This window comes from Nyctibius grandis, chromosome 1, assembly GCF_013368605.1.
Source record: "Nyctibius grandis isolate bNycGra1 chromosome 1, bNycGra1.pri, whole genome shotgun sequence".
Classification (NCBI taxonomy): Eukaryota; Metazoa; Chordata; class Aves; order Nyctibiiformes; family Nyctibiidae; genus Nyctibius; species Nyctibius grandis.
The window spans coordinates 1,532,321-1,558,132 of NC_090658.1; the positions used below are offsets into that span (position 1 = coordinate 1,532,321).

At 46.5% G+C, this 25,812-nt stretch overlaps 1 protein-coding gene across 6 annotated transcripts in view; it reads left to right on the forward strand.

Annotated features, from left to right (window-relative positions):
• Nucleotides 1-25,812, forward strand: part of SPTBN1 (spectrin beta, non-erythrocytic 1) — a 122,866-nt gene that overhangs the window by 45,884 nt on the left and 51,170 nt on the right. The window contains exon 1 of one of the 6 annotated variants that reach the window (XM_068401545.1): nucleotides 8,557-9,051. The exons of the other annotated variants lie outside the window; for them this stretch is intronic. Coding sequence (XP_068257646.1) covers nucleotides 8,943-9,051 — 109 coding nt within the window. The 5' untranslated portion in view covers nucleotides 8,557-8,942. Of the gene's footprint in view, nucleotides 1-8,556; nucleotides 9,052-25,812 lie in introns of those variants that run through there. 6 annotated transcript variants of the gene reach the window in all.

A 25,812-nucleotide genomic window follows, 5' to 3' on the forward strand; every position in this document is an offset into this window, starting at 1 on the left:
CCTGCTTGTCCCTGCTGTCTAGCATATCTCATAGCAAAGTTTCTACTGTTTCACTCTGAGTATACACTAAAAATAGAAAAAATCTGCACGGTCAGAATGAACTTTCAGGTCTCAAGCCAGTAAAAAAAGGACAAAATACAATGATTTAGAGCTTGAGAATCAACTTTTGGTTTATTCTTGACTTTGAAGGAGAGTACTGAGGAGTAATTTCTTGCGGTACGTTTCATGAATATCCAGTACCTGAGCTATCTGGGACTTGAAAATCAGTGTGCTAATTTTAATAACAGCAAGTGGTTAAGGAGAGAGAACTCGGCAGTGTATTGATGCTTGTGAGTCAAGTTTGGAGGGCGTGTGAAGGACTCACTTGACACTGAACAGGAAAAAAACCTGTACAGCAATGAAACTGCAGATGCATCTTCTCGGCACTGGCGTGGCAGTGCTGGTTGTTAGTCCATGCTTTTGTGTAGCAGATTTTGAAAAAATCTTATTTTGCTCAGATAAAAGCTGATGGAATTACTTCAACAAAAGCTCTTCCAGATGTCGACCTCACTCAACGCTCTCCTTCTGGATTTTACTTCTGGAACAATCTCTCAGCTGTAGTTGCCAAGCTGCAATACCTTCCCAGGATCTGTAGGAGGCTGGTGTTAAAACCAGGAGGGTCATTTTGTGTGGTCTGTGTCACACGGGCATCAAGGGAGACATTCGGAGGTTGGAGCGGGACGGGAGTCGGCCTCTTCTCCCAGGCAACTAGCGATAGGACAAGAGGACACAGCCTCAAGGTTGGCCAGGGGAGGGTCAGGTTGGACATTAGGAAGCATTTCTTCTCAGCAAGGGTCATTAGCCATTGGAAGGGGCTGCCCAGGGAGGTGGTGGAGTCACCATCTCTGGAGGGGTTTAAGACAAGACTGGACATGGCACTTAGTGCCCTGGTCTAGTTGCCATGGTGGTGTCAGGGCAATGGTTGGACTCGGTGAGCCCAGAGGGCTCTTCCAACCTCATGGATTCTGATTCTGAAAGCAGGGCTGGACTGTGGCCTGTCACTGCCCATGAGCACTGTGCTCTTACTCTAAAACAAGAAAAGGCTTTGCCCATCTGTCGCTGCTGATTAACGTGTTCGCTTTTAAAGTCGCTGGTGGTGAACTGTAAAGTAAATAGCAAAAGCCAGACAATAAATAATATTTTCTTCTTACCATTTTTATTTTTAAAGATCATCAGCAGACTGACCCAAGAAGAAGTGTCCCTGTATGTCTGCGGTACATGAAATAACTTTCAAGTAAATGTGAACAACTTACATTTTTGATGGGTCATCACTAAATACAATGTGGTACCGAGGTCCTTTTGATCTCATTGATATAGTAACACAATTTTGGGTATCAGTTATGCATAGTTTGGGGATTTGCTCTGTCTCTTTAGAATCTTTAGTGTGCAAAGTACGTGGAGGTGTAAGTCAGATTCTGTGTAGTCTATTTACGTACCGGATTCATGCTTCTCTGCTTCGTAGATGGTACTTGTGATGACTTAGAGCGATGCACGACAGGGATTGCGTCCTGGTGGACAACTGGAATCCGGCACACACTGCTCAGGCAGGACAAGCGGAGCTGGAAAAAGAGGCTGATGTGGGGAGGGAGCAGGATAGGAGCAGCTGCTGGCAGCCCCACGCTGGAAAGTTTGACTGCTGTGGTCATTTTATGTCTCTGATTAAATTCTTTCAAGACTAAGCAATATCGAGCTGGACGTGTACGCAGGAGAGCCCAGCGTCTTGCCAGCAAATAAGCCCGTATTGATCGATCTTTAGATCTTTGAATTCTGCATTAAGCTCCTGGCCTGGAATACAGGTACCGTGTCTGCTGCTCATAGTTCCTTGTGGAGAACTCCAGACATAGGCCAGTTGTTACTCACAAATGGCTGACTCTCTGCTTGGGCAGCAATTCAGTAAGTTAGCAAAATGAGGGATGAGAGAATTCTGTGCTGTAGTTAAGAAGTAATTAAATATAAAAAGCTGTCTGTACCTCGAGGAAGAAGATGGAAAACTAATATATGTATGCTGACATAACGGGGAACCTGAAGGCTGGAAAGACTGTAACGTTCGTTGCTGTTGGAATTGATGTTTTGGGGATATTTAATCCAGAGAAACCATGGGGTAACTGTTGATGACCCTTCACTGAAATAATGAGATTGGTTTTAGATATTTTGCTGAGTCATCTTAATGGAAAGGGTTTCTTGTTTATAGAAACTATGTTCCAATAATGGCAATTTTTTTTTTAATTTATGACTTTTATCAGGGATGAGGTTGGCCGTGGATGCGTTTCCAAACCTAGTCATGCGCCTGTCATTTAAAAGAAGGCTTTCCACAAAATAATGCGTGTGCAGAAGAGAATGTTCTCGTCTCGTGTCTTTAGCATCCAACTAGTGATGTTTCTGTATTTATTTTATTTATTCAGCCAAATCTGCAATGTGCCTTGCGTTTTTCCTTCTATTTGTTGCTTGGATACTGCATGAAAGCACTCCCTGAAGTATAAATAACGTCTAGCAGAGCATACTGCGACGCGAAATTCAATAGAGGATTAAAAAATGTTTACTAATTTCTGTTAACCTTGGAGCTCTTCTAATGGGGAAAGAATAGGGATGAAATCATTCTCTCAGATCAGAGCTTTGATTCTTATCTCGAGGTAATATCCTGGAGAGATATAAACCCAGATTGCCTTGAGGCGAGTTGCCTTGATGGGGAAGAGGCAAAAAGAACAGGAACAGGGATGAGGACCAGGCAAGCAGAGAGGATGGTGAAAATCCACTTCCAAGTGGATCCAAACACACTTCCCCAAATCCACTTCCCCTAAACTGACCACGTGTGAATGTGGCTGGTCACAATGCACAGGGAAGAAAAGAAAAAGGAGGGTGGGAATCTCTCTCTCCTACATATAAACAGAGATGCAATTCAGATAGAGGAGGAGAGGAGAGAGGGAGAGGCAATGAAAATAATTCCAGCTTCTAAAAAAGCACATTAAAACCCATAAAAAAGAATTTCCTGGATGAGAATAGAGAAGTGTTTTCGTGCCAAAATTTCACAGACAGCATGTTAAGGGCGTACCTGTGCCCCACGCCTGGTTTTTAATACACTTTTTAAGGAGTATTCATCTAAGTCGAGGAGCAAACCAGGGCCACAAACAAAACCCGTCAATGGAGTTGGACTCGATGAGCCCAGAGGTCTCTTCCAACCTGGTTGATTCGGTGATTCTGTGAGTTGTTATTGCTCAGGGATGGCTTCCCTGCTTTGATGAGTTCACGGGCTGTGAAGAACCCATTTGGTCTGGGATACAGACCACCACCCAGCGTGATTTCTCCGGAGCACCAGTGGCTCCCGTAGTGCTCTCCTGGCAAGTGTCCCGCTGGTGCAGTTAGCAAGGACACGCTGTTACAAAAGTCATGTCAACTTTCCTGTTAATCTGGGACTTGTGTAAACTGAAACCCGAAACCAGGTGGAACTGACCCAGTTTCAGTAATAAGCTGATATTCTGGCCTGATTTGTGAAAAGATTCCCAAAGGTTTCGTGCTGCTTTGGTCTCGGTTGTCACAACCTACAGGTGCATCTGGAGCCCAGCGCTGGGTTGTGCCTGGGACTCGGCGCAGAGCTGCTGCAAGGCCAAAGGAAAACGTGAATGGACCCTTCTGTGATAAAAATCCTTGTCTTGCTTTTTAATCTGCCCCTCTCCCTTACCTTTTGGTTGCGTTGGCTCTCCCAAGCCCCCAGAGAATGTATCTGGAAGGGCCTTGGAGGACCAAATGCCTCGGTGTTTGCCACTGACCTGAAACCCCTTTTAACCAGGAAAACTGAAATACTTTCTGAGATGGAAACGTTACTTAAGATCTCTTGCTTGTATTTATTTCACCTTCTTCTGAGACAAGTTGCTAAGTATTGCAGGAAATGGTGGGGTTAGAAGACGGATGGTTCTGTTCCCACTATACCTGCAGAAGAGGTAATTAAGTTGGCACGCGAATTTCTGCTTAGTGTGTGGGCTGCTTCTCCTGTGTTCCAGCATCTTAGATATCAACTGGAGGGAAACCAGCTGACTCTTCAGGATGAATGTTATGCAAATTGTCAAATATGATAAAAATAACTGTTTCCTATTACATTCTAGAATAATCCACAGCAAACCCATCTTTCCTTACTCTAACTATTGCACGTACAGAGGGAGATTCAGTTTTTACTGTGTGGACGGGGCTATCAGCAGAGAAGTCAAGGCAAACACCATGATGAGTTTCCAGTTCTTAACTGGGGGGATGTGTAAGAACTTTACCCTCTTTCAGGAGAAGAGCAAATGTTATGTGATTTCTGTGGCATTTTAGATTAATAAATCATCCTTTTTATCTTGTAATTTTTTTCTAGTTAGTCACCAACTAGAGAATTTACAAGAGCAAATAAGAATAAAGAGGGAAGACAAGGGTGATGATTAACCAGATTTGCAATTATTGTAGGCTCTGGCGTCCATTCTGCTTCCCATTAGAGGGATAATTGTCTTTCGGGGAGCTGTAAACTCGCATCTTTCTTTCCGAAGGCAGGAGTACAAAGCCTGCGTTTGTTTTATGGGACCCGGGGAACATTTTCTGCATTGCTTCCTTGGGTTTTCACGCATGCATGAAGGGAATGTATGTTGAGGGTGGGCCTGTTCTGAATCAGAATCAATGAGGCTGGAAGAGCCCTCTGGGCTCATCGAGTCCAACCATTGCTCTGACACCACCATGGCAACTAGACCAGGGCACTAAGTGCCATGTCCAGTCTTTTCTTAAACCCCTCCAGAGATGGTGACTCCCCCACCTCCCTGGGCAGCCCCTTCCAGTGTCTGTTGACCCTTGCTGAGAAGAAATTCATTGAGTCCACCGCACGTACTGTCTTCGGTGTTGCCCCAGTAAAGCCAGTCAATGCTGGTTGACTTTACTGGTGTAATATCAGGTAGTTTGATGGGGAATTTCTAGCTCTGCCAATTCTGGCGAGGCTGTGTGGGTAATAGTAACTCTGCACGCTTACCAGTTATATTCTGCAAAAGTGATGAGCTGGATCCTTGGCTGGGAATTCCTTAGAGGGTCTTTTGTCCGTACTTTTTTTGAGATCATGCTAAGATTGTTCTTAAGGGAGTTCTTTTGGCTGGGAAAAGCCATAGTTTTGTTCATTGATGATTAAGGATTTCGGTGGTAATTTTGCTAGATCTAACATTAATTTTCTCCTTAGAAACGTTGGGTTTTTCCTTTGTGGTGGGAGCCCATTCCTTTCAGCAGCAATTTTGAGAACCACATAAAGACAGAGTCAGGGACAGATCCTCTTCTGTCCTGGAGTAAACACCTGCCCCCAGATGTTACTTGTACATTCATAATATTACTGTAATCAACCTCGTGTTCTCCTTGAGGCTTTGCAAAGCCCTAATCACGTCAACTGAGTCACACTTTGCATTATGGTTAAGTGGATAATCATTTGTGTTTTTATTTACTCTTAACAAGTACACAATTAATGCAAGCCATCATTGCCAGTCGAGCGCTATGGGAGAGGTACAATTCAAAGAATGAAAGCAAAAATTATTTCACAGCTATGGGGAAAAAAGTGAGAACAAGATTTAGAGGGGGAAAAAAGCGAGAACAAGATTTAGAGGGGGAAAAACCCAACCCTGATATACTAACTCTTCCTGATATACCAAACTTAATATGTGGTTTGGCCCTTATTTTCCTCCAGTGCTGTAACTGGTGGTGAATTACACCATGGACAGTTTAAAGCTGTGTTGATTTGGTGAGTTAACTTTTGAGCACTGGTCCAAGTGTATCTTCACTATGGCTTTAAAGCATTAATTCCCCTCCATAGTGTATTATCTAATTAGTATTGTCAAGGACTTAGTCAATTAAAGAGAAACAGAGAAAACAAGTAGAAACTTGGTATAAATAGAAGAGCGTTGTGATGGATTCGATGCATTGGTGCATAGTGGCAGTGAAGAGATCTCAGGTTTACTCATTTGGAGTCGAGAGCAAATGAATGGATTGGGGTTGACGTGGCTCAAGTTTTTAACGAGCCGTGCTACGTGCGGGGCAGTTTCACAAAGACAGATCCCCATTTTGCTTTGCTCTTTCTACTGAATTCCCACCGACCTGTGAAGACCTTCCAAACGCAAAAACCCTCAACCCCCAACTTTTGGTCAGTGTTTCTTGGGAATCTCAAGCTTACCAGGTTCAGTTGTCCCACAGTGTATGTGTCTGTTGTTGTTGTTGTATGTGGTGTTAATGTTTTCTGATGGGGTGAGGAAAGCCAGTCTGTGTTTTATATGAGTCAAAGCCAAATGATTATTTTTAGGTTTTAAAGTTTTGCTTTGGTAATATTTTACTTCTTAATATTTTTTAATAATGGCCACGTGCATTAGTGTGTCGCCTGCCAAAGGTGTTGGGAAAGCTTTCAGCTGGGGGAAATGTTCCTGGCTCCTGATTTATGGTCTGAAGAATGCTCCAGCTCTCCTGTCAGTCACTTGGACTTTAGTTTTACCTCCTGAGCTCACGTAGCAACACCTGTTTGCCCAAGGTGGGACAGTAATGAGCTGATACGCCTGCAGGTAGGGCCTGGCTGCCTGCCTGCTCTCCAGGGGAGGGTTTCATTTAATTATAACATAGGTCAGGCAGAAGCTGCTGTTGGTAGAAAGCTGCAGGAAAAATTGTGTGACGGAAATAAGCCTGTACTTGTGTGCTGGGTAGAACGTGCTCCTTGAGCTCAGCTTACTGAGCTGTTTGTGCAGTTTGTGGAGCCTTTTATATTTTTGTGTTGCCCTTCTGCCACGACCACCACCGCTGCGTGCCGGAGGGACGGCTGGCTGTGCAGAGATCATCAGGGGAGGGTTCATCAGGCCCGGGGGCCTCACCGGGCCCCACCAGGGCATTGTTGTCTGGAGAGCAGCATCCTGCCTGTCCCGGCCGCAGGTGCTTCCTCAGATCTCCCCCTCGCCTTGCAAACACGCTTTTAGGGCCCAGGCTGCAGCCCTTGGTCCCTCGTACGCAGGGTTTTAGCTGCCCCTGCTGACAATCGCTTTCTTCCCTGACACTATAAAATCTGGCTTTAGTGGCCAAGCGTACGTAGTGCTGAGAAGATTGAAGGCCAACTTTCAGCCATGCTTTAGGCTCTACTCGAGGTCTGCTGTAGTACCAGAAGCCTTGTGTAAATACAGCTCTAGTGGTATAAAGGGGTTCACTGAAATGTGCTAGTAAAGGCCCTTCTGTACCAATATAATAAGCAGCTCTGGACTAGGGCTGGGTTGTTGTTTTAAGTAAAACAGTATAGGTAAAAGCCATAAATATTTCAAGTGTACTTACGACCTCAGGAGCGATGTGCCAGGCGTTTTTCAACAGCCTGTGTGTTTTTTGGAAGCCCCAGCTTGAGTTGAGAAGTGTTGACTCCCTAAATTACCAGGGTTCGTGGCTGGACTTCTTGCACACTTGTTCCCCAGAGCGTTGGTGGTGCCTGGTTGAATTCCCACCTTACGCCTCCCAGGAGCCAGGGCTGCAGCCAGGCAGGGGGAGCGGACTGAGCTGCTCCCACAGAAATTGTCCTCACATAAATTACTACGTGACTAAAAACTTGTGAAACGACGGTACCAAAACAAAGGCGACGTTTTGAAATGTTTAATGAGGGGCCGGAGTGGGAGGAGAAGAGAACATTGATTCCATTGGAGAGGAATTTGGAAATGCAGGAAAAGAAAAAAGAGAAAGCATTTGTGTGGATGTTATCAGCAGTTTTAAGAGAATATGAGTGTGGAATCGACCTTTTAATTTCCCTTACGAGTAAGCGAGGGCTGGGAGCTCGTGCCCCTGAGGGAAAACTGCCATCCTCTGTCTCGTCCCACCTGCAGGAACCGACTCCTAGCACAGAGCCCTGCTGCTGTGCACGTTTCTATCGCAGCAGGGTGTTACGGTCAGGGGGAAGGGATCCTTCTCCACGCTCCAGCCCTCCCCCTCCTGCGCACAGCCCAGCCAGCCATTAATCTTGCGGTAATACCCAGCACGCTGATACGTGGGCAGGGAGCCACGTACGCAGGAGATGTCGATATTGAGGATTCGGACAAGTAATGTAAAACGGGCGGTTTAAGGAACCTTTTCACAAAGCTTTTGTTTGCTCCCAGCGTGCATCTGTGTCCACTGAACACCGACAGCACTGCTGTGTGCGTTACTTTGTGGGATGAATAAAGAGAAGCGCCCTCCTTTCCGTGCGATAGTAATCGGAGACTTTTCCGTTACATGAGGCTCTTCACAAGAGATTGTAATTCCACCAGCTTCGCTCAGGAAGGTACCACCGGCTGTTGTACCCACGGTGGCACGTCAGAGCGGAGGGCTGGGCACCCCGGTGCCACCTTTGCCCCCCAGGCCCAGCGGAAGGACTCGCCGTGTCATTGCAGAGCCGCCCGCTCTGCCTCCGCTCCGCCGCCCCTTCGCCCTTGGTACAGCCCTTGGTACAGCCCTTGGTACACCCTGCCTTTCCTCCACGGGCTCTATGGTAATCGAGTGACATCAGCCCGCACCCGGGCGCCTCCTGATTATATTTCAAACCAGCAGGAAGGGCTGAGGTGCGCGCAGCTCCACGCTGCCCGTGCTTTGGGCTCAGTCGCACGCTTGCTTTGCTTTGATTTAGTTCCGCCACAGCCAGGCGAGCGTTTGAAACCAGATTCGAGCGCTCCAGAGTTGCCTGGAGTGGAGCAGGGGGAAAAAAAAAACACCAAAAAACCCCTCATGGTGCTTTAAGTTTGAATCTGTTACAGCCAACTCACCGCCAACCCACCCCGCTGGATTTTGAACCGAAGCTGCTGTTTACTTAGGGCTCAGCGAGAGCGTTTTCTCCAGGGACTGGAGCCAAGCTACTGGTGAAGCTGGGATTTACTTGGATGTATGGTAGAGAAACCTGTGCCTCCTTTATGCTGCGTTACCTGTAAATGGAATTACAAAAACCGACCAGCATGCCCGGGCCGTTGTCCCCAGGGTACGCCGCTCAGGTGCCCTATAACTATAACCAGTTAGAGGGAAGATTCAAGCAGTTACAAGGTAAGGCTGTGCTGGGATTTTTGGAGGTGTTGCTATGATATGATCCCTGTAAACATGTTAGTCTGGGCTTGTTCTCATTGCATCGAGGTGTTAATGAGAGAGGCCCAAAGCGGTGCTGTAGGAAAAAGCTTTGTGTTCTTTTAAGAGATACTGTGTGGCTTTTACCTCTCTGGAGGTGTCCTCAGTCTTATGGTGTTGAGATGCGTGTCCAGCCTGAGCCACTCGGCGTTACAGATGAGGACTAACGCAGCCCAAGTCACTTAGAACAACAAAGGGGAGAGTGAGGAGGGGGTATTTATTTATTTTATCCTTATATAAAATACAGTCAGCTCTGGAAATTAATCATAAATTAATTGATTTATGATTAAATTAATTTATGATTAAATTAACTGCCCCCTTGCTTTGGGGGCAGTTTGCAGTGCGAGAGCCCTTTTTAACTCCTCGTGTACCTCCTCTGAAGGGGGGTGGCTTCACTACTTCAAGTGAAGAACAGTTGCATAATTTCCAACCGAAGAAGATCTCTGAGAAAGCCTTCACGTGCTTTAACATTCCCAGTTTGTTTCATTTTGTATCGCTACTCTTTTAGACAGGGAAAATGTCCTTTAATGCCTTCCATTAAATTCTCTGTGTGAGAAACCAGACGTTTCTTCTGGGGAGGGGGGTGTGCTCTGTGAAGGGGGGGCCTCTGACCTGTGCTGGAAACCCGGGTTATGGGCAGTGCCGTGGAGGAGCAGTGTGCCCCCCGCCTCCCTGCCTCAGACAGGGTAAAACAAGCTCTGTAAGGCATGGCCCAGGGATGAATGAACTCTGGCATTGCGGTTTCAAAATAAAAAAGAATTCTTAACCAAAACCAACCCTCCTCCTCTCCGTCCATGTGACTCCGTAAATAATCCCCGAGCAGCCTGAGCGCAGGGCAGTTCAGCCCTGCTGTGCATGTTTCTTATTTTACTCTGCTCTGTGCCACAAGTGTGCTCCTGTGGTTCCTGTCGGAGAGGGAGGAAGAGCCTGGTTAGTGCAAAGAATGTTCCTATTTGTGGGCTTAAGGAGGGAGGGGGGGGGAAAATCTTTCATTCATAGTCCGTTGTTTATCTTGTAAACTGGCTCACAGTAACGGCTGCACGTTGGATATAATAAGATAAAATGACAGCATCTTAGCCACTGGCAACACAGACATTCCTCGGGCAAGGCATGGAAAATCCAGGCTCCAAACTTGCACACGAGGGAATATGTTAGAGGCTTTATCTTGGACATCTGTCAGATCTTAGGCTGTGGTACTTGCTTTAAAAAGAACGAGGTAAGATTGTGGCACGGGGGGAAAAAATGCTGGCTTGTGCCTCTTTCTTTGCTGGTTAAGTTAGTCTAAAGAAGGCAGGTTTTATAATTTTCAGGGTCACTGCTTCAGGAATCCATTATCTATGTGTTTACATCACATTGAAAGAAGAGAGCAGACGCGGTGTTGAAAGTGAGTTTTCCCTTCGGTGGAATGCACTGTGAAAAAAAAAGTTGTGCTGTTCTCCCTAAACTCCTGCAACTTCCTCTGACAAAAGAGATAAAATGCAGTGAATTCTTGTGAAAGGGTAAGGAGGGGCTTTGCAGCAGACCATCCCACAGCTGCTTGCTCACATTGCAGAGAAGGCAGACAGGCTTGAAAAACAGTGCTGCCAATGACTTGGTTCAGGGTGGAGCTTGGGTCCAGGAAATGTTTTAAATATGCACATAGGTACTCCCTGAAATGCTAAATAACCATAAAAAATAATGTTGTGTGCTGTGAAGGGAGGGGCTTAACTCTGCTGACACAGAAGGTGTCTTTCCCTGGGTTAATGGCTCTTTGTTTGGAGAATATCTAAAAAGCCATTCGTTTGTTGTTGTGAAATTTTGAGGTGGTTCTTGTCCTCTTGCTGGGAGGCTCTGGTGAAAACGGTGGGTGTTGTGTGGCCCTGGGCAGTGCTCGGGGCATCCAGACTCAGACCCAGCAAAGACCAGCTGAATGTTGTATTTTTCAATTACAAATTTATCACCAGTTTTTCCTTTTTCGCTGTACACAGACAAGTAAGAGCAGATGTGTTTCAAACATCCTTCAGTCTCTTGGTAAAAAGTACCACTGAGGCTTCCCTGCCTTTTTATTTTTGTGTTTTCCTCCTTTACAGCTGTGTTTCACCCCTCTTGCCTCTCTAGAGCAGCACCACTGTGGGCACCATCCAGGGTTACCGTAGCCTCCATTCATGTTTTCCACACACTGAATTTGTCCCTAATTTTTTGCAATTCCTGGAGTTTTCATGGGAATCCACAGCTTTGCACTAGATTATAGCAAGGCGCTGTTTGGATGTAGTGAAGGTTGGGAGTTTTCCTCAAAAAAAGCACTTAGGAGCACATTGTTTTGACTAAAATAATGCAGAGCAAGTACTCAGGCCCTGTACGAAGCAGAAGTATGAATCAGCAGTGAGTAGAGGATAACTCTCTCTGATCTCCTCTTTCCTAAGGTGTTGAGGGTACGTTAGATTTGGCACTGGCAGCTTCACGTGAGAAGAGCCAACCTAATTCTGCCCCAAAATACTAGGGACAAAGCAAGTTCAGATCACGAGTGACCCCCCAGGCATTCCTACATTTCACCTCTTTTAAGTGCCTTGAAGTAGCGATCGTAAGGACACTCTGTTGTTCCCTTGGTGATGATGGTGGAGCATTTAAAGCAGATTTTCCAGCCCTCTCCCACTGGGATGTGAAGCTGGTGCAAGTTGTGGGACTAGAAGGGACCAGACGGGCTCCTTCTGCACCAGGGAAGGGTCACCTTGATGCAGATCCCAGCTCCCCTTTGCCTTGATGGGCCGGAGTGAAGCAGGGTGTGTCAGAAGACACTGTGCAAGTGAATCAAGGCTGTCTTTGTGTCAGAAGAAGCCCTGAAGTCTTATTGCATGATAATCGAGTTTAGCATGCTCAGTCCTTATGCTCGTGAGAATGGCAGCTTAAAAATGCTTTAGCAAGTTCTGTGCCTTTATTAAGTTTTAGTAAGTTCTTATGGTTAGTTTGCCCAGTCCTGGAATGATAAATGAGAGATAGAATCAGTAGTTGCTATCACCTTAAACCTAGGTGTGGAGTTTTGGTTCTCATGGCCACTTGTTTGGTCGAAAGGGGTGGTGTTGCAGGGCTGGAGTAGCTCTCTGCAGCAAAGACAGGACCCCAAAGCTTGGTTGTGGAAAATGTGGTGTCATGTAGCTTGTGCAGGGTACATCGGTGGAGAAAATTTGTTCTGCTCAGTTGAGGAATTAAATGAAAAGCAAACCAGATAGGTTGTAGTTCCAAACCAAGGCTGTCACCTGGGCTGCGTTAGCGTGGCAGGATCCTGGGGATGGGCTTGGCAGGAAGAGGTTAATGCAAGTCAGGAATCTGGAAGGAGACCCCTGGAGCTGTATTGCCTTCCCCAGCAAAGGCCAGGGAGTGTCAGTGCCCCAGGGAAGCCCCCACCAGCCCCGAGAAGCGGCTCTCATCGCTGCTCACGGGCTCCGTCCCACCTGGTTCACAGGACAGCCTGGTATTTATTGCTTGGTGACTTTATCAGCAGTATTTTATTCCTGCTTTTGAGCCATGTTAGAAATAGCATGGTTTGAAAAGCTTGACACCTCTTGTGGTGACCACTGAAAGAAGCCTGTAGGAAAGGCGAGCTGTCTCTCCTGTCCAAGGTGTTTAAGCTGGCTTTAGAGTTCTGAGCTCTGCTTCATGGGGATGAAAGACCGACCGTGGGTACACAGCACTGCCTGCACAGGGAAACGAAATGCCATCGTCTGAGTACTTTGGGTGGCTTCCCCACAGCTTTTCCTGCAAGAAAGTTTTATCCCCAACTCCCTGCCCGTGCCGGAGGATGAGCCAGGGAGCTCCCAGGTTTGCAGGAGTTGCTGAGGTACCGTCCTGCGTTAGGCTGGGGAGATCTGCTGCACCCAGGATCCTCTGAATTTACATGGGTGCCCTTTGAAAAGGCAGTTTCAACAGCTGTCTGCCTTGATGCAAGATTTACCTTTAAAGGCTTTCAGTCTCCTGCGAGCAGTGACCTGCATAGCTACAGGCGGTGATTACTGAGCTCAAGGACATCCTACTTTGTCTACCAAATTGGTCCCTGGCATTTCTTGTCATGGTAATTTCTGCTAAAGGTGAGATGAGGGAAGGCTGAATCGCATTCCACATGAAATGTGTCTGGTTTACAGGGATTTTTTCCCCCACTCTCTCAGTTCCACTGAAGTTGCAGATACATTAATATTCTTGTGGCAATTTTTGCTGGATTTTCTGCTGCCTGCAGCCGTTCCAAAGCTGCGTGTGTCACAGCACCCTTCAGTCTGGGTTTGGGGAGCACAGGAGCACAAGCAGAATGGTTGAAAGCCCTGTCAGATTTGCAAAGAGTTTTTAAGTGATCTCAGAGTGTTTTGAATGTGCATTTCTGTGAGAGCTTGGCCCTTATTCTTTCCAACGTAAAGATTCCTGCAAACCTGTCTGAATGCTAGCTTGGTTTTAGGACGTTTTAGCTATCTGAAACAAAGGTGGTAGCTGAGTACTGGTGAAAGTTGTCTCTGTCTAGAAATATTTCAAATGTCCAGCTTATAAAAAAACCCCTATTTCACCAACTAATTGAACGGGGAATCAGTGTTTCATGGCCTTCCTCTGGGCAGGGACTGAGGAGGTGAGGACAGTCAGAAGGGAAGGCCGTGTTTCAGTGTCAGCCTGATTTTGCCTCCCCTACTTCTTAAATTTTTGCCTAGATGATGTATGGCAAACCCATGGAAGAAGGTTTTGCAGAAGGTTCTCAGATAGTTTCACCTATGAAGCCTAAACTTCCAAAACTTGAAAAATCATTCAAACCTTTCACTCCCATTCTCTTCCAATCCTGGTATTAAAAAAAACCACAAAAATCAATATGACATTTTGAGGAAAACTTAACAGAAAGTTCTTGTGGAAGACTTGCTTTCAGAATGAATAGTGAGAAATAAAGTCTGACGTTATTTTGTGTTATCCCTGTTTTAAAGGGCTATTCAGGACAGAAAGGCAACTCCTTTACTGCTAGATAAACTGTTACTGTGGCTCAAGATTAAATGAGGACTAAGAAATTTCTCATTGTTAGATAAATAAACCAGATTTTATAATCTCATAGCTACTGAAGACAACATTTTGTCCCAAATTCCTGCTTTCTCTTTCAAAAATCTCTGAGATTTCTGTCTTCCAAATTTCCAAAAATTTACCTTTTCTGGTTATGGGTTTTGGTACTTCTTAAAAAGATCCAGAAGGCAAGTCAGAAGAGCAGAGGGTGAGGTATTTCTGCTAACACGGTCAGTGTTGATACAGTTGAAAAAGCAAACGTTTAAATTGGATTTGGCTCCTCACTGAAATAACTGTGAAAATTCACAGCTCTGAGCTGTTGCCTCAGGTTTTTTGTTGTCTGTTCTCTTCAGTTGCTGTTTACGTTGTGTTTGTAATATTTGTTTTTTAACTGTACATGTCAGAAACTTAATTTTAAACCAAACAGAAAACTCAGGGCTCTGGAGCATAATTTTGTTTAAAAAAGGACCTTTCTGGTGCACTTTTTGTACCTCCGAAATGGTGAAGTAAACAAAGCTTGTGAGCTGATGGATGAAATACTACCTAAGGTAAGGAGAAATGGTGAAGAAAATAAAATTACAGATTGCAACGTGATTCACAGAATCCTCATTTCCTCTCCCCTGTACTGAACTACTCCTCTGTGATATCCCAGCGCAGGACGTGGGGTTTGGGAGGTGCATCCCTTCTGCTCAGAGTCTGAATGTCATGTAAGAATTCATTGAAACAGTGTTTGATTACTAACAGCTCTGGAGGTCTTTTTGTTCCTGTTTCAGTTGAAGTGAGAAGTATTAAGTGTCAGCTATTAAGTAGCGGGGTGTGATGATGCCATGAAAATTAATTCTCTTCATTGAGTAGCCAGGTTTGGGAAAACTGTTAAACCAAATACTGGGAATTAGTCTCCATTAACTTTAAAAGCTGTGGTGAAGGAGGTAAAATAAATAAGATGGTTTAGAATCTACTTTGCTCTTCCCACAAGAAATCCAATCTGGAATTTCATTTGGAAATTTATCTCTGGGGCTGGCAGGTGATGGTCCTTTGCCCAGTGTCGTTGTTCAAGTGATATAACAACTCCAAGGATGGGAGATTGTTTAGTAGGTCTTAGGCAAACAACTCCCCTCCCAACTCAACGTTGGTCCTTTCAGAGTAAAGGGTCATTCATGGAGAGAGTAAGGAACTCATGGATTACTCTGCATTCCGGCAGTTCTGAAATCCAGCACAAGAAGAATAAGGCGGTGGCCTGGCACGCAGAATCGGAGGATGATGGGCGTGCTCCCCACTGGAGGGGAGCAGGGGGGCTTTGGGGAGGAGGCCCTTCCTCCTAACTCAGCTTTGAACACGTAATTTCATTCACATACTTTACTTATGTAGCACCCGAGGTAATCCTGGCCCTGCTGTGCTCTGTGATAGCCTGCATGTGATCACGGAGGGCATGTGAGCCTAAAACTGCTGGCTGCTCCTGGAAACACACAGAGCTGAATTCTTGTGTTGCAGAGGAGAAAACACAAGAGGGGATGGTGACCACTCATGCTTGTGACTTTTGATGTGGAGTCTAAGGTCACGATGGCCGGGAGAGCCCACGTTAGCACAAAAGCCCTTGTACACTTGCTGCTGGAACGAGGGTATCCCGGGCTGAGAGCCTCCTTTGTTGAAAGAGAGCTACTGTAGCCAAACTAATATTACCCAGTCTCGTAGCCGTGCTGAATGCCCCACTGTTCCACTGAGGAAGAGGCTTAAAGAAAAAGGGCCTTCAGTTTTGGAGGGGAACAGAACAGCCGAGCAGACACGCAGGCGGTCACTGTGGCGTGGGCTGGGGGCCACGTTCATGGCTTTTCAAAGGTCTTGTGAAAGATCTGGCATGACCAAAATAACTGGAAATGCTGATAATTCTGTGTTCAATCAAGTTTGGTTTGTTCGTAAAAAACAGGAGCTGGAGCTCTTGAAAGCACAGGCCCAGTCACACGTACACAACAGGCCTACACCGGACAGGGGCAGCTTTCTCTTTGACAGGTAACTGGTGGCAAGGTACAAAGATGGTCTGTATTCCCCCAATGGCTTGGCAAACTCCAGAAAATCAGCTGATATGCAGAGCCCACTTCTGAGATCATCTAAACCAAGGCAGCCCCGTGGAAGGCGATGAAACTGCACAACAGAACAGTGCCGAGGGACTCGCTCGTGGGATTTTGCCTCTCAAATCCAGGCCTGCTCCTTCATTCTTCACAGATAACAGCTCCTCTTTGGTTTCAGCTTCTCCACGCTGATGCTGTGTGTTGGGTTCAGCCTTCCCCCCTCCCAAACAACCCCGCAATCCAGCTCCTGGTGCTCATTTTGCCCAGGCACTGTTTCCACTTTTTGACAATCTGATCTGATTGTGATTTGGTTCCAGGAAAAAAGGAAAGTGAAAACATGCCTGTCTCATCTGTAGTCAACTAACTATGGTCTGCTTTGGGTAATAATTAATTCTGCGCCTAGTTTAGTATCTTTCCACAGTTATTTCCAGGGAAACTAACTTACTCTGGTAGTGCAATGGCCCCTTTTTTTTCGGGGTGTGTTCCTCTTTTCAGCTTTTCCAGATTGTCTGGCAATATAATGAGAGAGACTGCTCTGAAATCGCAGATGTGACTGTACTTTGATTGCAATTTCACATGAGTAATAGCCATTATGGGCTAGCAGTTAAGTAAGGCTCTGAATAAATAGGGGAGGTGTCTGGAAACATCAGGTGCTGGTTGTGTTCTGAACTTCTGACCTTTGTGTTATTCTCACGCATGGGGAGGTCGATAATTTGGGTTAAGCTATCTTCAAGTGCTCCGTGTCTGGTGGTATTTAAATAAAAGTAATTCCTTGGGACAGCGGTGTCTGTGCCCGCGGTGTGGGTGGGTGCACCCACTCTCACATTTTTGCCATAAATCCACTGCTGCTCATGTATTATTAAATGCTTTTCTCTCTGCCTCTCCCCCAAGATAAACGTGTTAATAAGGTGCCTGATAGGGTGTTTTATAAAATCCCCATTATGGGGACTTTATGGTTTAAAACCATTTCCCTGGCACCAGTTGCAGGTCGCTGTGGACTTCACGTTCAGAAGTGTATTCGTGGAGTTTTTTCTTATGCATAAACATCTTGTGTGAGTTAGACTGAAATGTGCCCCTAAGTTTGGAGTCCTGAAAATCAGTGAGTTGTCACGTCTCAGGCTTTGGGAGCACACAACTAAGGTGCACATAACCTGTGTAAGGCGCCATAAATGCATTTTTATGCCTGTGTACACACGTGTATCCGTGTGATTTGGCTGCGAGGGGGTGGGAGAAGGACACAAGCACACAAACAGGCTCAGTTCAAAGAGCTGGTTCGCATGTGTCGGGCAAACGTGCAGTAGTTCTGTGTTTAACCAAGACCTGAATTATTTTTTAATGGCATTAATATCACACCAACAGACACTTGGGATCATTAATCAGTCGCTTAGCTTTCAAAAGTTCTTGTGCTCTGTGTTTCCTTTGTTAATTGCCATATTTCATAGTCTGTTTTTTTATTTTTAAAGAAAAAAAAACCACACCACTCACATTTTGAGGGAGGAGAAAGCCCAGAATACAGAGCCCATGTGCAGTGTGATCAAGGAGGCATCAAGGAGAGTACTTTGATCAAGCGTATTTGGTTCTTGTAATATTGATTACGCTAAGCTGATGATGTTTGACACTTAATTTTCTCAGTGTGCTAAAAATTACAGAAATTAAGTGAAGGTAAATGATTGGGAGCTCTCCTGGGTAGCTTTGACAGAAACCACACCTTTGTGCCCACGGAGAGCTCGTCGGTTTGCATAGTCAATGCCTTGCACAATCAGTCCGACTCACGAGTCCACTTTTAAGACTGGAAAAACAAGGGATGTTTCTGGATGAAGATACACATTTAAGGTGTTCAAAGTATAATTTTTACCCAGCTAATGCCTTCAAATTTGCGTCACCTTTTAAATCTCGGAGAATCTTCGAGAGTTTCCAACAAAGGGGTTTTTTTTCTGGTCCTGCTTTGAAAGTTATTACCCAGGCAGGAAATACTGTGCTGGAAAGGGGTCTTTTTTCACCACTCTTGCATAACTCCAAAGGCTAAAAATGGTTTTGCTTAAACATGCCACATAGTCCCATAAAAGCAGATAGTAAATGACCTTTGGGTTGGAATCAAACAGACCAGCAGGAAAATTTTGAGGCGAGGAATTAGAACGTATGTGCAACTTGGTTGTACCTTAGAAGTATGGCATGGGAAGAAAAGATTTATTATGATTATTTTTTTTTAATTACCACATGGATCTCTTAAAGAAAGAACTTTAATATACAGAGTGACTGATTGGAATGTGTGTGTGAAAGCTGACGTTGTGGTTCAGTTTTCAGGAGCTTTTCTTACGCAAGCTGAGAGGTGAAGACGTCAGTTTTGCCAGTCTCAAAAGACACCAAGCCCAGGCCTTCAGCTGGAGCTCTGCACGATGGGTTTGCAGATTAGAGCCAGAGAAGATTAGGGATTTTTTCTTCTAATGCTCCTTATTAGCAGTTTGTTTCAAATCTCATTAGAATTCATTCATTTTTAAAACTCCCTTCTTAGAAATACCTGCGTGTTATAAATACCGTGGTTCCTTCAGGTGTACAAGCAATTTTTATTGTCATCTACAATATTTTTATTGCTGTTACTCATTCAGCTTTCACCTTTGGGATTAGTGTAGATCTCAGGCTTGCTGAGCCATGGCCTGGCTTACCTGTGGCGTGCCTGCTTTTGTTCAGCGACCTCTCAGTCCAACGTGGGGCATCTGACTACAATATACCATGCAATTAACAGTAGTAAATGATTGTGTGACCATGGAAACTGGATGAACTAAACACGTCCTCCAGCAAGGCTGTGAAATAAGCTATTATTGATCCCTGATCAGCGCAGTGGTTGTTTAAATACATGTTGTTCCATTTAAAATATTTGTGATAATGAAAATTATAATTTAACAGCAATTAATTATAATCATAACATCTCTCAGCACTGAGATTTAATATTTTGAAAGGATTAAATTCATTCATCATAGATTTATTTTTTCTAGTCATGCTTTTCTGTCATTAAGGTGAAATGAGATTTAAGCATGAAACCAACAGAAGTTTGGCATTTCTTTCATCTATTCTTTCTGATTGCAATGAGTTTTTAAAGAAGCGTGGTCAAAACATCCTACAGCTTCGACGTTTCTCTCCATGTGATGTCTTAACTTGTGCCTCAGATGAAAGGAAAGATCCCACAGCTCTGAAATCCCTCCGTGGGATTCATAGGAATACTAGCAGGTCACTCTCCTGGCCTGTTGTTGTTTAAGCTTGCTAAAATTCAGAGAATCTGCTGTAAAAACTCTTCCATTCTGCTGGGTTTGCTGAACGTGGGAAGAAATAAGATGGACCTTATGTAGTGAAGTACCTGGCGTGTTCTCTGCCTCTCGCCCCTGCTGACACTGCTAGTCCGACAGTGGTTTGGGCAAGTGTGGAAAATAACAGCACTGCCCCCCCCGACCCCTGGCACTTCCCTGCATTATGCTCATAATGTTTTCTAAAGGAAACTGCAAAGACCCCCCCAAGATTGTGTGTACTTGAAATAGCGCGGTGACCTCAGGTTCTCATTGTTCTCTGTGGGAATTTCACAGTCAGTGTCCTGGGACAGGCCGATGCTTTTTCCATGCTCCTTTTCATGAAGTGGTTTGTCTGTTATGCAAAGGGGAAAAAATAGCAACGAGTATAAACCCCTAACGTCAAATCAGCCGTGAGGCATTTGTGTGCTTTTGTGTTGAATGCTGACAACGCCGAGGTGTTTTCATGCTGTTTGTAAAAGGAGGCCCATTTGAACCCTACGCTGCACGCTCCGTAGGCCGTAAAGTTCCTTTATTCGACTGTACTTTTGCTATTTCGCAGTAAAAATATTTCTCCAAATACAGTTTGGGGGTCAGGCCTTGGTCCTCTTGTACGTTTTTCTCACAACAGACTTCACTAATGTGAGCGGTTGCTTTTAAACCAGGGCAGATGACGGTGTTTAAAGCTGGAGACCAAGCTGGTGAAGGGTCTGGCCTACGAGGAATGGCTGAGGGAGCTGGGGTGTTCAGCCTGGAGAAGAGGAGGCTCAGAGGTGACCTTAGTGCAGTCTACAACTACCTGAAGGGAGGTTGGAGTGCAGTGGGAGTCGGCCTCCTCCCAGGCAACCAGCGATAGGACAAGAGGACACAGCCTCAAGCTTGGCCAGGGGAGGTTCAGGTTGGACATTAGGAAGCATTTCTTCTCAGCAAGGGTCATCAGCCATTGGAAGGGGCTGCCCAGGGAGGTGGTGGAGTCACCATCTCTGGAGGTGTTTAAGAAAAGACTGGAGATGGCACTTAGTGCCCTGGTCTAGTTGCCATGGTGGTGTGAGGGCAATGGTTGGACTCGATGAGCCCAGAGGGCTCTGCCAACCTGACTGACTCTGTGGCTCTGTAGGTGTTTCCAAGAGCAGCACCTCGAAGTGTTAAACCGTTTAAATCGTACTCTAGAAAGGCTGCGTTGCTGTAGCTGCTTTGCATTTCAGACAGGAAAACAGGAGGTCGCCCGGTATCTCAGAGTACCAGAAGAAACACCCGAGCGGTTGATGTTGCTGCAATGGGCTGTGCACGGAACTGTCATCGTGTGGGAGGTATTTACACAATCATACATGCCAGTTCTCCTGGAGTTAAGCAGTTCACATAGCTTGCACCAACCTAGGGAGAGCTGAGCACATATTCTCTCTAAATCTACTTAAATATGCCATCTTTGTCTTCGGAATTTAAAACAAAAAATAGGCTGAGTTCTTCCACCAGTTTAATCTGTTAAATCCAGATGACTTTTATGTTTCATTTATTTGCTGTGGGAAACTTTACAGCAACTCTTTTGCAGATGAACATAATCATTCTGTGTGAATCCGAAGCTGGCTTTCAGGAGGTTTATTTTTGTATTGCTGACACCAAAATGCCATAAACTCTGTGTAAAAGTAAAGACAATGAAGGGACCTGCCCTTCCACACCCTGTGATGCTTGGCTGGCTACCGGACATTGTTCTGTGCATCGTTTCATTGTGTGAGGGAGGTTTAGTGACATCAAAGAGAGAAAGCAGCAGAATTGTTTGTTCCACGTGCTGCATTATGTAGCTTTCCCTTTTTTTCTTTTCAGAGCATTTTCAGCGCTGAAAGTAGTCACATGCTGTAACGTTTAGTAGAGGAGGGTAGATAGTTAATAGGATTTAGAAGCTGGTGCTTCCTAGTAAAAGCGAGTGGATTGCTGAACACACCCCTGCCCTGGGAACAATAGTCTCTGTAGAGCAGAGTCAGAAAGCAGCAAGGATTCTGCTCCTGATGCAAATCACCAGCTACACACAGCATGAACAGAATCACCTCGCTGCTTTGTCATCTTCCACGTTTGCGTTCAAGTTCTGGCCTAAGTCGTGTTGGAGCATGTGGAAGCTTTGATGTAGTCTCCCCATTTTGGATGGGGAAGTCATGCCACGGATTACTCTGTGCCATAAAATAACCATAACAAATACATCCTGCTGGCACCAAAGCCATTCCTCTGTGTTCAACTGTCTGTAAGGCTGAAGTAAAAACGGAGATGCCTTTTTTTAAAGTTCACCTGTTGTTTCTAAGCATCGGCCCCACGTGTATCGTGTTCTCTGTAGATGTGTGTTTGGCTGCCTGCAGGTTTCGTTGTAGGTTGTTGCTTGCACGTGTGTGTTAGGGACTTCTGTCTTCTGCATTAAACTCATTTTTTTCCGTTTTCATCAACTCCTGTTTTCAGTCCTGGCCTGTTATCTGCAGCTGGAGAAAAGCAGCATCCACTGTGGAGCTTTATTGCCTTCCTGCTAAAGGGGAGATACTCATAGGACACTTTAATGTTAAGAGAAACTAATTTTATTTCGTTTTCTCTACAGACATCTGGTAGTTCTCCTCCTGACCGGGTGATCCTTCCTTCTTCCATCATTTTCTTCCCTGTTGATCAATTCCAGTATATTTTAATTTAGACTCTCTGTGCATGCTTGTGCATTGTTCTGTCTGGGCTTCTTATTGCCACACGTGCTGATGTAGTGTGTACCGGGACCACGTGCAAAGGCCATCATTCCGTGAGTGTTTGTCCAGGCAGATGTTTCTCTCCTCAGCTGATCCGGTGCAGATACACAGAGGTGCTTTTTTTTCCACTCTGGGTTATATTTAGTGTGGTGTCAGTTGACTGATCTGCGTTGCCACGCAGTCCCACAGGCAGGCGGTCCCACGGAGGGTCCCAGCCCAGGGTCTCACCCTGCCAGGAGCACACGAACCCATCCTCAGCCTCCCTCTGGACAGGGAGTTTAGGGACCAGGAGCCACCAGCGTTTTTTTTTCTCAAGGCACTACTGGGGTGGTGAGCGAAGGAGCTCTTGGTCCTGTCAGATCTGCTGAGGGGTCCGTGTGCCGGCCCTGGGGCCAGGTACGGGGGAGTTATTTTGTACGAGCTTGTGCCCAAGCCTGCCTGAAACAACAGAGGTTCAACCTGTATTAGAATTACTTCACGTTCAGTATTGGCCTTCTGTTACTACAACAAACGGTGCGAGTTATTGTGGTACGTGCGTTCGGGTTGTTTCCTGATAAAATCTTGTTAGAGCACAACATTCGGGTCCCAGCAGCCCATCTGCTGTTCTCTCAGGCGTCTTTCTCAATCTAAAAACTTCCAAGCGCGGCTGGAATTTGTGAAACTGTGAATATTAGTGGCCTCTTCTCCCAGGCAACCAGCGCTAGGACAAGAGGACACAGCCTCAAGCTTCGCCAGGGGAGGGTCAGGTTGGACATTAGGAAGCATTTCTTCTCAGCAAGGGTCATTAGCCATTGGAAGGGGCTGCCCAGGGAGGTGGTGGAGTCACCATCTCTGGAGGGGTTTAAGAAAAGCCTGGACATGGCACTTAGTGCCCTGGTCTAGTTGCCATGGTGGTGTCAGGGCAATGGTTGGACTCGATGATCCCTGAGGGCTCTTCCAACCTCATTGATTCTGTATTTAATTCCATATTCTCACGTCTATGAGAAAACATAGAGCGATACCCTGTGCCCTGAGAACGTACAGTAACGGGAACGTCGTGCTGTGAAAGGAAGCTCTGTTGTCTGTGCATGGTTAACCCGGGTTACGATGAGCTCTGGGGAGCTGGGGATGTTGGATATCAGCAGAAATGGAGCACCTGGAGTCAAGGTGTTTAGTGATGCTCCGTGTAGGGTGCACGCTGGCTGCGGCTGGAGTGAAAAAATAGTAATTTTAAGCTGGAAAAATTACTTCCAGTGTGGAAATCAAAGAAGGTGTAAACCTGCAGGAGACAGAGTTTTTGGAGTTAGGGATTAAAACTCATCCTTGCTTGAGGGATTACGGGATCCGCAAGCACAGGGCCAGCTGCCCACGGCCGGGCTCGGCAGGGAGGGTTGCGGTGCCTCTGCAGGCTGGGCCATCCCAGGGCACTCGCTGCTCCTTTCAGCTTTCCTCTTGTGCTCTAGTTCCTGTTTCCTTCAGCAGCCTCTCAGCTCCTCTGGGAGCCCCCCTTTGCGGTTTGTCCCCCTGGCCAGGGGCTGGCGGGGGCTGTTTGCACTGGAAGCCACTTCACCTGTGCTGGGCTGGCAGCGGGCTGCGCCAGACGTGTTTGCCGTTCAGTTTGAAACGGATTCAAGGTCAGTTGGTTGAAAATGTGGTTTGACCGGTCTGGAAGGGAGCAGGTCGTGTGGAAGCTGCGTTTAGGAAGCAGGCGGGTGCCCAGGCAGCCTTTGCCACAGCAGCAGCTGGTCGGGCGAGAGCGCTGGGGCTGATAAGGCTTTCTGGGACGCGGGAGCAGCCGCGGGGTCGTGGGGCCCACGTTTCTCGCAGCCGCCTCCTGCAGCCGTGCGTTTTCCAGTTATTAAGGCAAATTCCCCGTTGTTCTGGCACAGAGTTCCCTATTGAGTCCCTATTGAGTTCCCTCAGCGGAGCTGAGCGTGTGGCAGAGGGAGGATGGTGTATGGGACCCCCCTCCCCATGTCCCGCACAGGGGGTTCAGTCACTGACACTCCCAGCTCTGCCCTCTCCAAGTTAACTGTGTTCTTGTGAAGGTTTTTCCTTATCCAGTTAGTGGAGGAAGACATTCCTCAAGCGGGGCAGGGGCTGGATGCCTGCTTGTGATCCCGTCCAGCCCTGGTTTATGCGGATTTCAGTGTACAAACTCCAGTTTATTTACTAAACTCCTAAACAAAGTCAGTCCTTGATTGATCACAATCACAGAGCTGGGGGCTACAGGCCGCTGTGTGCTAGGAGTGTTGTCGTGGGGGTTTCCGCAGAAAGGAAATTTCCTTCCCAGTGTTGCTTCAAGATAAGTTGGATTCTCTATTATCACTGCTGCTGTTAGCTCAGCTTCCGTTTCCCCGCCGTGCACGGGCTGCACGTTGCGCATTTCTCTTTACCCTTGGGAAACAAATGTTTTCACAAGCTGTGGGACGCTTGGAGCTCCACCCATATCCTCCAGTTTTAATTAATCTTCAAAATCTAAACCTGTGTTTGTGAAAGTATGAAGGACATTTGTCAAAACGATCCCATGAGATTCATAAATAGCATTTCAGGGCCCATCGCTGATGTTAAATCCCAGGGATCATCACTCATGGGTGCTCCTGGCCCTTAGTGTGTAGGTTTTTATTTCTCTGAACCATCTGACCAAAATTCATCGGTTTTAATTCTGTGCATGTTTTAACCTGAAACCCCTGAGCAGAAAAATACGGTTTATCAGTTTGAGAAAAGGGGTGGTAAAAGCATTGCAAAAACCTGCTGTGTCGTTGTGAAACACCATGTAGAAATAATCAGGAGAGGTTTTGACACGACCAACCCCAGACAGGCTTGGTTTGCTTTCCCACGTTGTGGGAGCACAGCGGGAGTGAAGCGATGGGGGTGAGAGCAGCTGTGCCTGCTCCCTTCGGGTGTTGCTGTCGCTGATGGTGATGCCAAGGGCCCATGGAGGGTGGCCTTCCCGGGTGAGCGGCCCTTTAGGAGACTGAAAGAGCTGCTGTGTCTCTGGTGGCATTTTCCTGAGATAAGTTGCCCGTTGTCCCCAAAAGCTGGCAGCGAGCAGGTGGGGGCCTGGCTCTTGCACGGTGCCGCAGGGTTTTCCCACGGGCAGCCAGGGATCTCGCTGCTTTGGGCCATTCCTGCTGTGAATGGGAGGAGGGACGGGAAGATGAAAAGCCATTAAAGTCGACAGCGATGAAGTGGCTCAGACACTTGTGAAGAGCTCAGCGTGTGGAGTTAGCGCTGAAACCATCACAGCTGTGCTCTCAGTGGAGGTTCTCACACTATTTTTATCTGGTGAGCAGGGAGGAGGAGGGTGCTGCAGAGGATGGGTGGGGATCAGGGGAGAGGAGCGAAGATGAGAGCGGGTGTGGAGGTGAGGAGCCGGCACCAACCGAGCCCTTCAACCGCTCGCCGTAAACAGGAACTTGGGGACCACAGAGAGTGACACCGAGGAACCGGGAGGGCAGCAACTGCCTTTGAACCAGACTAAAGCAAGCACAGTAACGGCACCGAGCATCAGCTGCCGCAGCACAGAGGGCCTCCAGCTAGACGGGGAGAGCTTGGAGGCCGTGCTCCCATCCTCTCCGTCACCGACAATTCAACAGCACCAAACTTCTCACAGCCTGATGAGGCATGTCGCTGTATTTCCCATGTCAC